This window comes from Tasmannia lanceolata, unplaced genomic scaffold (assembly GCF_043159265.1).
Source record: "Tasmannia lanceolata isolate RefF3 unplaced genomic scaffold, GAP_Taslan_0.1 ptg000015l, whole genome shotgun sequence".
Lineage (NCBI taxonomy): Eukaryota > Viridiplantae > Streptophyta > Magnoliopsida > Canellales > Winteraceae > Tasmannia > Tasmannia lanceolata.
In genome coordinates, this window is record NW_027518692.1 from 35,307,435 (window position 1) to 35,321,973 (window position 14,539).

Sequence of the window (14,539 nt, forward strand, 5' to 3'; positions counted from 1 at the left end):
AGAGGGTTGTAGAATCAGATTTTGATATTAATCTACAGAATGCAGTAATTTTGAAAAAAAATCACATTGCAGAACCATGCAAACAGCCAGGGGCGGAGGCACATAGAGCTTGAGGGGGGCCATGGCCCCCCATGACTTGCTAAATTCTTTTATATGGTGCATGGCTATGCATGCATGCCAAGCTAGTTTAGTGGCCATGGCCCCCACAATGACCAATGAAGACAAGTGTAAATTAATCCCCCCCCCCCCCCCCCCCCCCCCCCCCCACAACTGTAAATTCCTGGCTCCGCCCCTGCAAACAGCAACTCTAGATTGTCATACTACAAGATATCTCTCTACAGTGAATAATTTTGCAGTTGAAATGAATTGTTGCCTATAAATACTTTTCTACCGTGTGTTCCTTTCAGCTTTGTTCAGTAGACTTACTTTTCACGGAGTTTTGATGGACAGGGTGTTTATTTTTCCTTCTCGCTAATATATAAATTGAATGGAGCCTTTCAGCCTTCGTATTTCTAACGACGAATTTTAGTCATGCAAAAAGAAGTTATAGTGTAAATCAATTAATTACAAGTACCAACACCACCGACCCTAGTCACCTAAAAGTTATAGTCATGCATTATCCGCGCCAAAGCCTTGTATTTCTTCTCTCACAAAACCCTTTCTCTTGCCCGACGGAGTGACCAACACAGAGCAGAGAGAGAGAGCGAGCGAGCGATCTATCATCTATGGACTCTCTTTGTCTCTCCGACGCTCCCCTCATTTCTCGTCTCACTCCTCCCTCTAAAACTTCCTATTTTCCTCTTATTACTATGATCCATCTCCCTCTCCTCTCTTCTCCCACGCCCAAAACTGGTCTTCTCTCTCAGTCGCGCGCTAATCCATCGGAACTCATCTCCAGATCCCGCAGGCTGTCCTTCGTAGCCAGAGGGGCTGCCTTGATGCCCAATTCCACTCCTGTTAGTCTCTTATATCCCGCTCCATGTTTTTCTTTTTCTATGTGTGATTTTCCAATTGATTGATAAATTGATGGGTGGAGTCTTTTGGTGTTATCATTCTTCAGAGCATCATCTCATCTCTTGTTTGAAATTTCATTATTTAGCATCTACTAATCTTACAATTCCTATTGGGCTCGTTCCTATTGATGCTTGTTGCTGCTGACATCTGACCTAAGGCCCTGTTTGGATTGCAAATATTATTTATTTATTTTTTTTGGCGGGGGCTTGTCAGCATGTTCCGAGTTAGGGTTGGTTTTGTGCTTTTACTGTATCATCTTTCTCATTATCTAATAAACCGGTAGGGGTCCCCACTAAACCGCAGCTTACCCTTAAACAAAAAGAAAAATTCGGAAAGGAAAAATATTTCTAAATTTTATAAATTCGGAAAGGAAAACTATAACTAGAACCAATCCTATTCGATTTTTATTTGGAGGAACCTTCAATTTATGTTGATATCCCTCTAAATTAGTCATAATTGTATCATTTCCCTCTAAATATGAACTTTTTTTTCGTCATAAATATTTTTCTTGCAATCCAAACAGGGCCTAAGGTTGAATGGCTCCCAGCCGAAAGCATGCCTGAGAAGGTAATCCGTGCCCACATGCCAATGGTGGAGTTTGGACTCCGGGGAGTCTCTCCGGTGATTAAGTCAGAATGGGCAGCAGTAATATGAGCTCTCAGATAAGAACTCTGGAATTGAATGAGTGTAAAAATGATTAAAGTCCAGTACATTGGAGATTGTGCTTTATATATATATATATATATATATATATATATATATATATATATATATATATATATATATAGAGAGAGAGAGAGAGAGAGAGAGAGAGAGAGAGAGAGAGAGAGAGAAGGGATTAGTCTTTACTTTCCATTGATTGGATGCCCGCCACACGTCCACTCTCAATTGGTGCCACGTGCCCATTCCCGATTGGTGCTCTCAATCGCGTCTTGCATTTTATACCACTCCTGCCTCTCTACGTTTGTATTAGGGAGTGAATTTTTTTATCTCTCAGAATACTATGACCACTTTGGTTGCAAATTGAGGCATGTGAAAATGAAACTCAAAAAATGGAAGGTGGAGGGGAGAGGGAATCATCCGTGAGGAAGGAATGGTTGTTAAATAGAATAAAAGAAATAGCATGTAAGGAGGAAAGCGGTATGGCTAGTGATGTTGAAATTGAGGAAGTTGGTCGTCTAAAAGAGGAGCATAATCGTATTGTCCTTCAAGAAGAGATTTCTTGGAGGCAAAAGTCAAGGGTGAAGTGGTTAAGAGAGGGAGATAAAAATACGGCATACTTCCATTCTAGGGCAAGTGTGGGTAGAAGTGGGAATAGTTTTGAAGCGCTAAGAATGAATGAACAAATAACTGAGGACTAAGGAGCAAACTAAAGAAATCGTTGACTTTAATTAGTTACTATTTTCTTCTGAGAGGATGGTCCGCCTTACCCGGAGGGAGTCGCTTCTGACAGCTTGTTGGAAGCGGATTGCCGGTCCCTAGAACAACCTTTTAAGGAAGAGGAAATTGAGAGAGGGTTATTCTCGTTGGGAAGAGATAAGGCGTCTAGTCTAGATGGTTTTTGTTTGGCGTTTTCCAGGAGTGCTGGGTTTCAGCAAAGAGGACATTATTCGATTCTTCAAAGAATTCCATCAGGGGTTGGAGTTAGACAAAAGTATAGGTGCCATGTTCATCTCGTTAGTGCCAAAAATAAAGGGTGGACTAAAGGTCTCTGACTGTAGACCTATTAGTCTAGCGGGGTGTTTATACAATGTGCTAGCTAAGATGCTTGCTGAAAGATTAAAAAGGGTGCTTCCAAAAATCGTCTCTCCCTCACAGTGTGCCTTCGTCAATGAGAGGCAGATTGTAGATTGCTCTTTGATTGCCAATAAAACAATTGACTAGGGAAGGATTTGTGTGTAAGCTGGACATGGAGAAAGCATATGATAGGGTGGAATGGTAGTATCTAGACTATTTGCTTGGGCGTATGGGCTTCGGTTCTAAATGGAGATTGTGGATGAAGAATTGTATCTCATCAGCTTGGTTTTCCGTGATAGTCAATGGGTCACCAAAATGTTTCTTCAAATTGTCTAGCGGGTTGAGACAAGGTGATCCCCTATCCCCTTTCCTCTTTGTGTTGGTAGCAGAAACTTTTAAGTAGATTATTGGAAAAATGTAAGCTAGAAGGGTTAATCAAGGGGTTTGAAGTGGGAGAGGATCAATTAGAGATCTCGCACTTTCAATTCGCAGATGATACTTCACTGTTTAGCTCGTCAGATCTTATAAAGGTGGCGAATCTTAAAGCGATAATAAGGTGCTATGAAATGATTGCAGGTCAAAGAACAATTTTCTATAAATCGAAGATATAGATGAGAAATTAAAGGTGTTGGTAGGTATTATGGGGTGCTCGGTAGACTCTTTCCCCTCTTCGTACCTTGGACTACCGTTGGGGGTAGGTAAACCAAAGAAGGATAGCTGGGAACCAATTGTCAATAGAGTGGACAAGAGGCTTGATTCTCGAAGAGGAATCTGGTGTCAAAGGGGGGTAGACTTACCTTGATTAAGGCGGTGTTGGCGAACATCCCAATTTACAAGTTATCAGTCTTCAAATGTCCATTGAGTATCGTGCTAAGAATGGAAAAGATTCAAAGGAGATTCTAAAAATAGACTAGGCAACCTAAGAGTGGGGGGGGGGGGGGGGGGGGGGGGGGTGTGAATTAGGTTTTATAAAAACTTGGTTATTTTGAAACCCTTGTTTTGATCTGGGCCCGATTGTCAATCTTGGGCTTGTCTCTTTGAGTTCTTGCAACTTGAATTTATTTCCACCAAGCAAGGGGGGCATCCTTTAGTTTCATGGTAACAAATTTAACTTTCTTCTTTTTTAAAGGAGTTCTTTCCATTCCAAGAAATGGTTGATGATGTCCACCCACTCAAGGAATTCATCAGGTTGAGGTGACCCTCAAAATCCCAGACATCTACTCTAAACCCAAAGTCTCTAGATCTCTCGAGAGCTCTCACTGACCTATCCTCAAAATAATTCTTGACCCACTTCTGAGGTCTCCTCTAGACCTAACCCTCTATTACTCACCTCGCCCTAAATTAGCGGATAGGTTGGATGGGTATTCCTAGGGCTCGTGGTGTTCTTGGGAACCCCAATCCCAATGTGTTCTCTGATGCAATTTAGTGTGACCATGATTTCAACTAACCTATCCAAGTGTTGGTCTGATGTGGCTTGGGTGCTTTTGTTGTCATGCCCCTTGGGGTTGTCCTCGACCTTGCCCTGGATGTGGAAAGTTGGCCCTATTTGCCATAGGGTCAAAAGATGAGTTCCTATCATGCAGGACAGCTCTAACTAACTCTAGACGACAATGAAAACTCAATGAGCAAAGACGACAATACACTTTGGCAAATGTCAAACCAATGTTTCAAAATGCGGATGCTGGTCAAAATGCGGCCCAAAGCAAATCCTAGTCGATTCAGCACGAAACAGCCTGAGTACTCGATCAGTTGGTTGACACGGCCATAACTCGAGAGAGTCAAAGGTGTTTTGATACTTTTTAGGGCAAAACATGGACTCAGACATGAATGCCGTCTAGGTAAAAGGGAGTTGACTCGAGGGAGTCGACGAGACGCCGGGGAGTTTTAAAACTATGCGCCAAACATCTCAAATAACAATTTACCGGCAGAAAAACACACTAAATTCGACTCCCAAAACTTACAACGACACTAAGGAACACCTAGAGGGTATAAAAAAAGGCTCTTTTAGGAATTAAAAAATCTGGGCTCTGATACTAACTTAATGCAAATCTAGGGTTCACAAATCAACTCCAGAGGACTTTTAGCAGTAATAATGGGAATTGCGTCACTGAGGGCAATAAACATATAATTCCAAACAAGTTAAACAAATCATAAGATCATAACTATCAATTACAACTAGAATATTTATTTAAATTGATAGCTTTGAGTATGTATATCAATTAGTAATTAATCTAAGGAGAGTGCAACAAATCGTATCTATGATAACCGAAGCAAACCATACAAAAATCAGTTCAGATCATGCCCAAATAACTAAAAATAAGGTCTGAAATATCTCAGCCCCCTAGAACGAGTTTCAAATTGTGAAGAGGGGAGGCTATTCTGCATTTCAAACGAGGGGTAAGTAGGTTGGTTTGATGGGCTGTGTAGTGGCTGGATTCAAGGAAGGATGGTGGTGGATTTAAGGGAAGGTTGGGCTATGAAAAAAGGGCTAGAATGGTGGGAAAGCTATGATTTGGCCGACACTTTGAATTTATTGTTGACACACGTGTCGTGTCCGACATGACACCCGTGTCCCCACGCGTTGCACTCTTTTCGACACTTTTAATTGTCTGCTAGAAGTGTTGGTAACTGGATATGTATGTATGTGTATGGGCGTGCCACTATTTCTATTTTTTTTAGGGGTTGTCATGTCAGACACCCCATATCTGTGTTGAAACTCGCTACAAAAATCTATATTCACAAATCAAAACTATATGTACTTTCTATTTTAGCCGTGTCCCCGTTTCTAAGTTTTGGTAGTTTGCCATGTCTGACACTCCGTGTCCGTGCCCACAAATCATAGTGGGAAAGAGACTAGAAGAAAGGAGAAAAGCAAAAGAATAAAGAGGGACTGATGGGAGAGAGGAGAAGAAGAAAGAAAGGAAAACGGGGAAAGTTAGGGGAAAGAGGGAAGGAGGAGAAAGGAGATAGAGAAGGGAAAGGAAATTTAGTTGATGGGGAAGTGAAGAGAAGGAGAAAAGGAGGTGGGGATGTGGAAAAGGAGGGGAGGAAGGGAAAATGGGTGGGGAAGAGAGAAAGGGGCATATGTGTTTGTATTAAGTGATGTGCCATGTGTTTAAATAGGTTTTGGAAATGCGTTTGTATGAAGTGACGGGCCATGTGGGCCATGAGGAATGGATAAATGAGTCTTAGGTTAGTAATGTAGACATCACCCACACCTAGGCCCAATAAAACATAACACATAAATCATAATGACAATAAAAAATCCATAAATAAAGTAAACTAAAATCATCATTCAAATAATAACAAGTAAACTAGAATTAAATCACATCACGTCCTATTATCTTTGTTTATCCAACGAGTTAAAGGACTGATTTCAAATTCAAGCCCTCTAGTGTGTACCCGTTTGGTATCAAAACTCCGGGTTTAAGGGATATTCATCGTCTTTTTGAACATGCATATGACTAACACATCTCAAAATGCATTAGAAGTTTCAACTCTAAAAGAGGCCAATCAATTGCTCTGATTATTCTAGTTCTTTTAGGATAGGCAGATCAACTCATGAACTTGGTCATGTGACTTGCATAATCCATGGGAGAACTCTCTTACTCAAGTGGGGGAGCTCCAACATGGAAGGATTCTAGAATGAAGTTGGAGATCATAGATAAATTGGTGGGGGGAAATCATCCATGCAATAGTTCAAACGAACTACAGGTGGCCCTAGTTAATGATGAATTCCTAGATCATATCCTACAATTATTGGACTAGGAGAGGTAATCGAAATTGAAGGTATCTCAAAATTTCATCGAGATTTGCTTGTTGATGAATTTTTGGATAGGGTACATAAATTGTATACTATGTTCAAATACAAAGACTTAACTGTCCAAATGATGGTGGAATTTCTGGACTAATCTCTCAAGACATGCATTGGCACGGTGAGATTATCTTTATCTTGGCAAGGATAAAATTACCTCATGGTACGACAGTTATTCCATAAATTATGCAAGGGGACTATATCTAAGTGTCAAATTATGCGAGAGGGTATGCTATTAATCAGAGAACATGCAGTACAATACAATCAGACCAGAAAGGTGTAGGTACCTTCACCTTTGTGACTTCTAGAAGGTGAACCTTCTTCCTCTGCTGATGGGGTATAGTGACAAATAGTCCAAAAGCTTTTATTATACTTGTGAAAGTTTTGGTTGTTTGCCTTGAATGCATTTATTTTGAGGTATTGGTTCTCTTAATCTTCATCTTCTATATTTGCCTTATCTTTTTTGGTGATCTACAGCCCAAAAATGGACTATACACAGTGGGTGATTTTATGACTAAAAAGGAGGATTTACATGCTGTAAAGCCTAGCACCACTATTGATGAAGGTATTGGGAACTGTATGTAGTTTTTCTGTGCCTTGTAGACTGCACTTTGTTTTTTTCCCCTTTTTTATATGCTCGTGTTGGCACCAACAGCATTGGAGATTCTCGTGGAAAACAGGATTACTGGTTTTCCTGTGATTGATGATGACTGGAAATTGGTGCGTACTCAATAGTCTTCTTCTAAGATTATTTTCTGCATTCATTATGTGGTTTTAAAATGCTTCCTAATTATTTGACTTGATTTTCATTTGATTTTTCTGTTATCATCAAGCAATTTTATGGTAATTGGACCCTTGGCAATGGAAATCTGATTCTATTTTTCTGACTTTTGCAAAACATATTTACATGGCGATTTGTTTTGATTGAAATATACTTGTTGGGAGGTGGACATCTTTAATGGAGAATGGAGATAAATGATATTAGAGTGACTTGAAATCATGTTTAAGATAGTTGATTAGAGGAAGTATTAACTTGAAGGTATTGATAAAATTTAAAAATTCTGCTTGATGAATCAGATAGTAGGCATTTCCAAGTTTCGACCGAAATAATGTAATGCGCACGCGCGCGCGCACCCACACACACAGACACCCTTACGGTTTTGGTTTTGGTATGCGTTTCGATTTCGGTATACATTTCAGTATGGATGGAAACGAAAACATTTTGGGCATTCGTTTCCATTGTGGTGGAAATTTAAAACCATGAGGACAACACTCAGAATATGGGGGGAAAAGATTTTTGCTTAGGGATAATAAATGAGCCTCCCTCCCCATTCGCAATAGTTTTCTCACTGTGTGCCATCAGATCCATCCTAGGATTCGTCAAAGAAGCCAACAGATGATATTTCCACCATGGCCGTTTACCTGCCCGTGGACCTGATTTGAAGATCGAGGCATGGAGCATTAGTATCAACTATCAACCACAAATAGAAATACCCTATATGGGCTCTTCAATGTTTTCGACGATAGCAATATCACCCCCAACCTGTTAAGAGTAGGGATAGCTATTTGTAGGAAAACACCAACAGCTCAAACAGTGGCGACACAGAGGAAGAAAAGAGCTAAAAGGCATCTCAGCATGCACATGGGCTCTAGGTTGGTGAAAAAATGAGAAATAGGTCTCAAAAAAGTGAGCGTTGACCCGCGAGGGGAAATAAATCTTCAAGGAAGTGATAAATTATAGGGTAGTGGTGTATGTATTCCGAAATGCACAAGCAAAAAAAAGTACTTAGGGGTCAAGCTATTTGGATCATCTAAACCATTCATTTGTTGGTCCTCGCCATAGATAGGTCGTGCCCGAAAAGACTTCTCCACAGGATGATCATAACCCTCCATTATAATTAATGTAAAATGGACGGCTTAGAAAGTTCAAAAACAATAGTATAGAAACCTTCACATATCAAAGGGTTTGGATCATCCCATGGAGACGATTTTTGGGTCCTGGCCTATCTACAACAGGGACCGACAAATGAATGGTTTGGATCATCCAATCCGGTGGGCCTCATTATACAATTTTTGTCATGTGTATTTCCACAAAAATACACATGCGGCCACCATATAAGCTCTCCAAGAAAGTTTATCTCATTCCAGAGTTCAGTTACTCTAAACAACTCATTTTCATAAAAAAGTTGGAAAAGTTGGGCCAATTTGGACTTGTGCTACATGAGGTGTCATCAAGGTTCACTCCTACATGCAATAGGAACCGGAAAGAGAGCCACTTTCTCAGGGTGTGACAGCCTCTTACTGAATATCTCTGTCTTTGCACACTTATTGATCTGCAACATCTTGTCCAATTGGATCTTTCAAAAAAAATAAAAATAAATCTTGTCCTATTGGTCTCCTCATGGCAGTCATGCAATCCTCATACTATGATCCTCCAAGGATCAGAACTTTTTATGATACTAAAGGGCGGCCCAGTGCACGAGGCTCCCACCATTGCAGGGTTTGGGGAGGGATAGATGTACGCAGTCGTACCCCTGCTTTGCTTATCCATCCGTTGCGCCAAGGCTCGCCCTCTTTTTATGATACTAAATAATGCAAATTAAGATGCTTACAGGATGGATAAGCAGTGAAAGATCAAGAGAAACCAGCGAAATGCTGATCAATATGATTAACTTTTGAGCTAAAGTTCTCAAATCTGCATAGCAGAAGCACCCAATATTCTATTGAAGAATCCCACAAAACTAACATCTATCCAAAAGTAAAGCGTGCTTCTATCATAGTAGTCTTTTTCAATCCTTAATTGGAGGTGCCAATTAAACCTTTCCAAGTGACTTAAGGAGACTCAGAAACAGAAACTAAACTAGAGTATTAGATTCCCGAAGTTACTATTCACGTTCTTTCATGAATTTCTTTTACATATTTTAATTTACTAAAATGGCCCCATAGTTCTTGCAAAAAATATCTAAAAAAATCCTAAATGGTCGTAAGAATGAGGAAGCATTCTTTCTCCCCCAAAACTCAGCCCCCTTTTGCCCTTTTTTGGCATCTAAGCTCTTTTCATTTGGGCTTGGCCCGATCTTGATTTTGCATTGCATTACTTTACAAATAATAGACACCCTTTTGAGTACCAGCTTTGGGATTTGTATGAGAGCTTTATGAAAATGTCATTTGTGAATCCTCTATCATAATCATGAATTATTTTCCACGTCTTATCTGTCTTCATCTGTTAGGATTTTGTATATGTATAAATTGCCGTATCCTATTTCCCGGTAGCATTTTGATTGCTATTCCATATTAGCCATTTAGCAGCTATCCTGTGCTTCATTACATTACAGGCTGTTATCAATCATAAGGATGTTAGTGAAATCACTGCCCTATTCACTTCTTGTAGCCAAGATCTATTACATACTTCTTCCTCCCTTGCTTGTATATTTGAGTAATTTCCTATAAGTCATCCTTTCCTATCTTGAGCTGTTAGTGGGTCTAATTTGAATCTATTTTATCAAATCGAGAATTGTTTCTTCTTGCAGGTTGGACTAGTTTCGGATTATGATTTGTTAGCACTGGACTCCATATCAGGTTTTATCATAACTTTAATGTCAAAATCAACCTTGTCATATCAATTGATTTAGGAAGACATATCATTTCCATTTCCATTTTAATTTTTCTTTTTTTTTTTCATCCAGCATATTTTTTTTACTGTTGGAAGGGTTATATAATTTTGTGATGGGTTCGAATATTATGTCTGACAAAATCGTTGGGAGGATTGGCTGAAGGGTACAGGATATACACATTCTACTTATAAGTCAGTGAAAACATCTCTGAATTCATCAATTCATTATAATGTCGCTCAGGACTATATGTGCTCCTTAGCAAGAGCTAGAAGGAAAAGTGAACCCTTTTTGAGATAGTTTGACGTCTTCCAATTTTCCTAACAGTTATTAATGAATTTCTGGCTTGGTGGTTGCTTCTTTTTGGTATCATTTGATTTCTGAACCTTCCACCCGTTGAGTGATAATCTTTCCCTATTATAGTTCTTTATTTTCTTGGTCAGTTAGAGACAAATTTTAGTGCTGGTATTTTCCTTCTAAATTTTGTGTATATTGCCTCAGCACCACCTTCTTGTCTCATTAACATTGCATCTTTTTCATGTCTTGATAAGATTTCTTGAATTTCCAGTGGTTAAAATTCTGGATTTTACGATTGATAGTGTCATTTTCCCCTCAGTAGATTTGTTTCTATAGGACAGGCGTGCTGGTGGTGCTATTTGTGGAGCAATTGGCCCACTTTAAGCACTTAAAATAGGGGCCCACTTCAAGCACTTAAAATAGGTTACTGTTTACTGATTTGCTACCTATCGCAAATTCAGTTTCTGTGGCTATAGTGCATGTCTGCAATAGCTTGCAATTATTTCTTTTGTTTCACCTTTATTTAACCCTTTCACTGAATAAAACTATGGATTTTGTGCTAAAGATAATTATTCACTGGAAGTTGTAAGGTGAACAGTATCTTAATTGTCATTGATTCTTTCAAATTTTAACACTTCCTTTGTTTGGTGATTAGGTAATGGACGGAATGATACAAGCTTGTTTCCAGAAGTTGATAGCACTTGGAAAGTATGTAAGATCTATCCGAGTTGCATGCATTTTTCTATCGATTATAATTTCCATATTATTATGTTCATTTTATCATTTTGTTAGTGACAGGTTGGTAAAGTATAAAAGATTAAAAAAACCTTTCTCCAATAGCTTAAGCTTTTGGAGAAGTTGGTAATTTAACATGGTGTCAGAGCAAAGGTCCTGAGTTCAAACCTCCCGGATAGCAAAATTCCACATGCAATGGCCAAATCCAAAAGAGGGGCCACATGTGCCACGTGTAGGCCAACCCAAGAAAGAGAGGCCACAGGTGAGGGTGAGTGTTAAAGTATAAAAGATTTAAAAAATCTTTCTCCAATACCTTAAGCTTTTGGAGAAGTTGGTAATTTAACACAGGTGAAAGATGGGCCTTTGACGAAGTGGGGAAGATGTAATTATAAAGTTGTGCTAGTTATAGAAACTCAAAGTATCAAATTCTTTTTATACTTGGCATGAAAAAAATCTTTGGAAACATAATAAAAAACTATGCAAGTCCTCTTATACCATGGTAGTTGATAGTTAAGAGAGACAAGGGATGGTCCTGTGAGCATATGTAGTTTATGCATGAGAAGGTGTGGCGTAACTCTCATGGTGACCAATCACTGAGTGATAAAAATAATTTTTTTTTTAAATTATAAAATAAATGCCAAACTTGTCAATATGAAAAAGCAACCCATTTAGAACAACAATCCTTTGCATGATTATTTCACTTAAGACATAAATGCCAAACTTTTCAATATGCAAAAACAACCCATTTAGAACAACAATCCTTTGCATGATTATTTCATTTGAGACTATAAATTGCACACAGTCATGATCTGCATTACCATTAAAGATATCCTTGAAGTTGCATCAAATAAGGAATAGGAAATCTGGCCCTTAAAAATGTTATCTTGTGGATTGGGATGTGGGCATCATTAAAGTCATTGTATATCTCACTTTCGCTCTACTTAGTTGTGCACTAGAGATGAGCCTCTAGACGTTGAGCTGAATTCTCAGCTCTGAGGTGGCTTCACAGAGATTTTGACTAAAATTCATTTTACGAAGAAATTGAACTTGATGCAATTTTGTAGGGAAATGTTAACAGCACATCCATGTTTTGATATATGCGCTCACCTATGATGTCTTTTAGCATTTAAAGACCTGTCCAAAGGTTATTACAGTTCCCAATAAATTCTTACAAGCCACTTAAAAAAGAAAAGACAAGCTAGAAACGTGCATAGAACAAAATGTGGTTGTGTTGATATCTTTTCCCTTTTTTTTATTGATTATTAATTTGTTTATATTTTATTCTCTTTTAAGGATAATTTTCTTTTATTGTGATTGCTGTTTTTTCCCCAAAATTATTTAATACTTGTGCAAACTAGTAACAAAGATTGTATTAGCTTTGAATTATTAATTTACCATAAATTGGTCTCGTGCTGATGTTTGCCCATTGCAGACATTCAATGAGATACAGAGACTGCTTAGTAAAACCAATGGGAAAGTCATTGGTGATGTGATGACACCTGCCCCTCTCGTTGTCCGTGAGACCACCAATCTTGAAGATGCTGCAAGGTTCTCATATTTTTATCTTAGTTGCTATGTACCATTTATATACCAAGTAAAATGATTTACTTCCAGGCCAAAACTTCTTATAATCATGTTCTCTTAATTGCAGATTATTGCTTGAAACAAAATACCGGCGACTTCCCGTGGTAGATAGTGCTGGTAAGCTGGTAAGGCATACTTTCCTTTGTCTGTTTTCTTGTTTTTTTTTTTTCACTGCTGCCATGACTTCCATTTTCCTTCTCACTTATTTGTTTTCTATTGGAAAGGTTGGGATTATTACCCGGGGAAATGTTGTTAGAGCTGCCCTTCAAATAAAGCGTGTGATCGAAAAGATGGCCCAAGAGTAGAAGAGGCAATTTTTGCAATATGGTTACATCGATGCAGGTCATATCCAAGTATTTAGGAAGGCCAACAGCCAACTACAAAGCGACTGGAGAGTATGTTGTTGTCTCACATTTAAGTTAAGATGATTTGGTTTGAGAATGTACAAATCCCAATTTTATGGGCATTTGGTAAGTATGATTTTTTTTATTTTTATTTTAATACGTCTTGGTTTAGACGGACAAAAGTTGGTGTGTAATTTAAACCGGGAATTACGATAATCTGTTGGGACTCACTATAACTCTAGAAAGAAAAAACTTCAAGTATCACATTTTTGAAAATTTTTCATGTTGAATTATTACTTCATATTTTCGTGCAGCAGATAGCTTGGACTGGTAGCTTTTATGTGTATTTTCTTATGAGGTCAAGTATCTTTTTGAGCCCAGAGAAGTAAGAAATTTAACAATGGGAGCTGACATTTCCCATTGTTTTGTTACCTTGATGGCCCCCTATTTAGATTTCTTATTCATTTGCTGTTACAATTCCAATCAGTTGAACACATTAGACAGTTGAGGGGTGGAAATATCATTTCCCTTTACATATTAACTGCTGCTTTAGGCTTCTAATGGGGGTTTTCATCTCCATGTCGAGAAGCACTATGTCTCTGCTCGACATTATCGCCAGGGCTGGAGTGTTGTTAATTACTGTTCTTCTGAGTTGGCTTAACTTTCCTGTTATTCCTACACCGCCAGTGTGTTGTTGGGTTTATGGATCAATGGAGACTTGAAAGATCTAATCCAAGATCTGCAGTTCCCTGGTATGGCGAAGAGATTCATCTTTTTGGTTCACTTTCTACTCTGTCTGGGAAACTAATCCACACAGCCATTCTCAGTGCTGAACTACCTCACATGCCCTTCGCAAAGCTATTTCGCTGGAGCTTCCCCTACCAAATAGCTACTGAAGAATGGAACTGTTTCCCTTGTTTGGATCATGAGTTCCTTGTTATGGACCTTGCTGGCTATATGTATGGAATCTCTTGTTTTTATTTGCAGGTAGGGAAAATTTTTGATGTATCGCTCACGAACTCTAAAAATCGGAATCACTTTAGAAAATGGTTACCGAAACAAAGCCTAGACTTCTTTTCAACAAATTTATCCTTACAAACACAAAAATCTCATCTACCAAATCTTGAGAAGCATTCCCCAGAACCATTTTAATTGATTACTTTCATGAATTCTCAAAATCGCTCTTTCTGGAGTGACTCCATTTCACCCCAAAAAACAAGTCGGGCAAAATAGGCTTTGAGAAGAGATCGGTACAGAAAATGATTACCACTTTTCAACCACTATATCATGAGATTTTTAGCGCCTGTAAACCTCTGTTTTCAGAAGAAAAACTAAGCTAAAATAATGGATTTTTTTCCCCTGCATGTAAACCTTGGATTTTAGAATTCCGGGATTTCTTCAAA

At 38.7% G+C, this 14,539-nt stretch overlaps 1 protein-coding gene across 1 annotated transcript; it reads left to right on the forward strand.

The window, feature by feature from the left end:
- The first annotated feature begins 588 nt into the window (after nucleotides 1-588).
- Nucleotides 589-13,426, forward strand: LOC143846860 (CBS domain-containing protein CBSX1, chloroplastic-like). Its single transcript, XM_077355454.1, has 8 exons — nucleotides 589-956; nucleotides 7,043-7,130; nucleotides 7,221-7,285; nucleotides 10,096-10,144; nucleotides 11,129-11,181; nucleotides 12,641-12,756; nucleotides 12,860-12,917; nucleotides 13,017-13,426. Exons 1-8 carry the CDS (start codon nucleotides 726-728, stop codon nucleotides 13,095-13,097), a joined length of 741 nt encoding a protein of 246 aa, XP_077211569.1. The 5' UTR covers nucleotides 589-725; the 3' UTR covers nucleotides 13,098-13,426.
- Nucleotides 13,427-14,539: the final 1,113 nt, after the last annotated feature.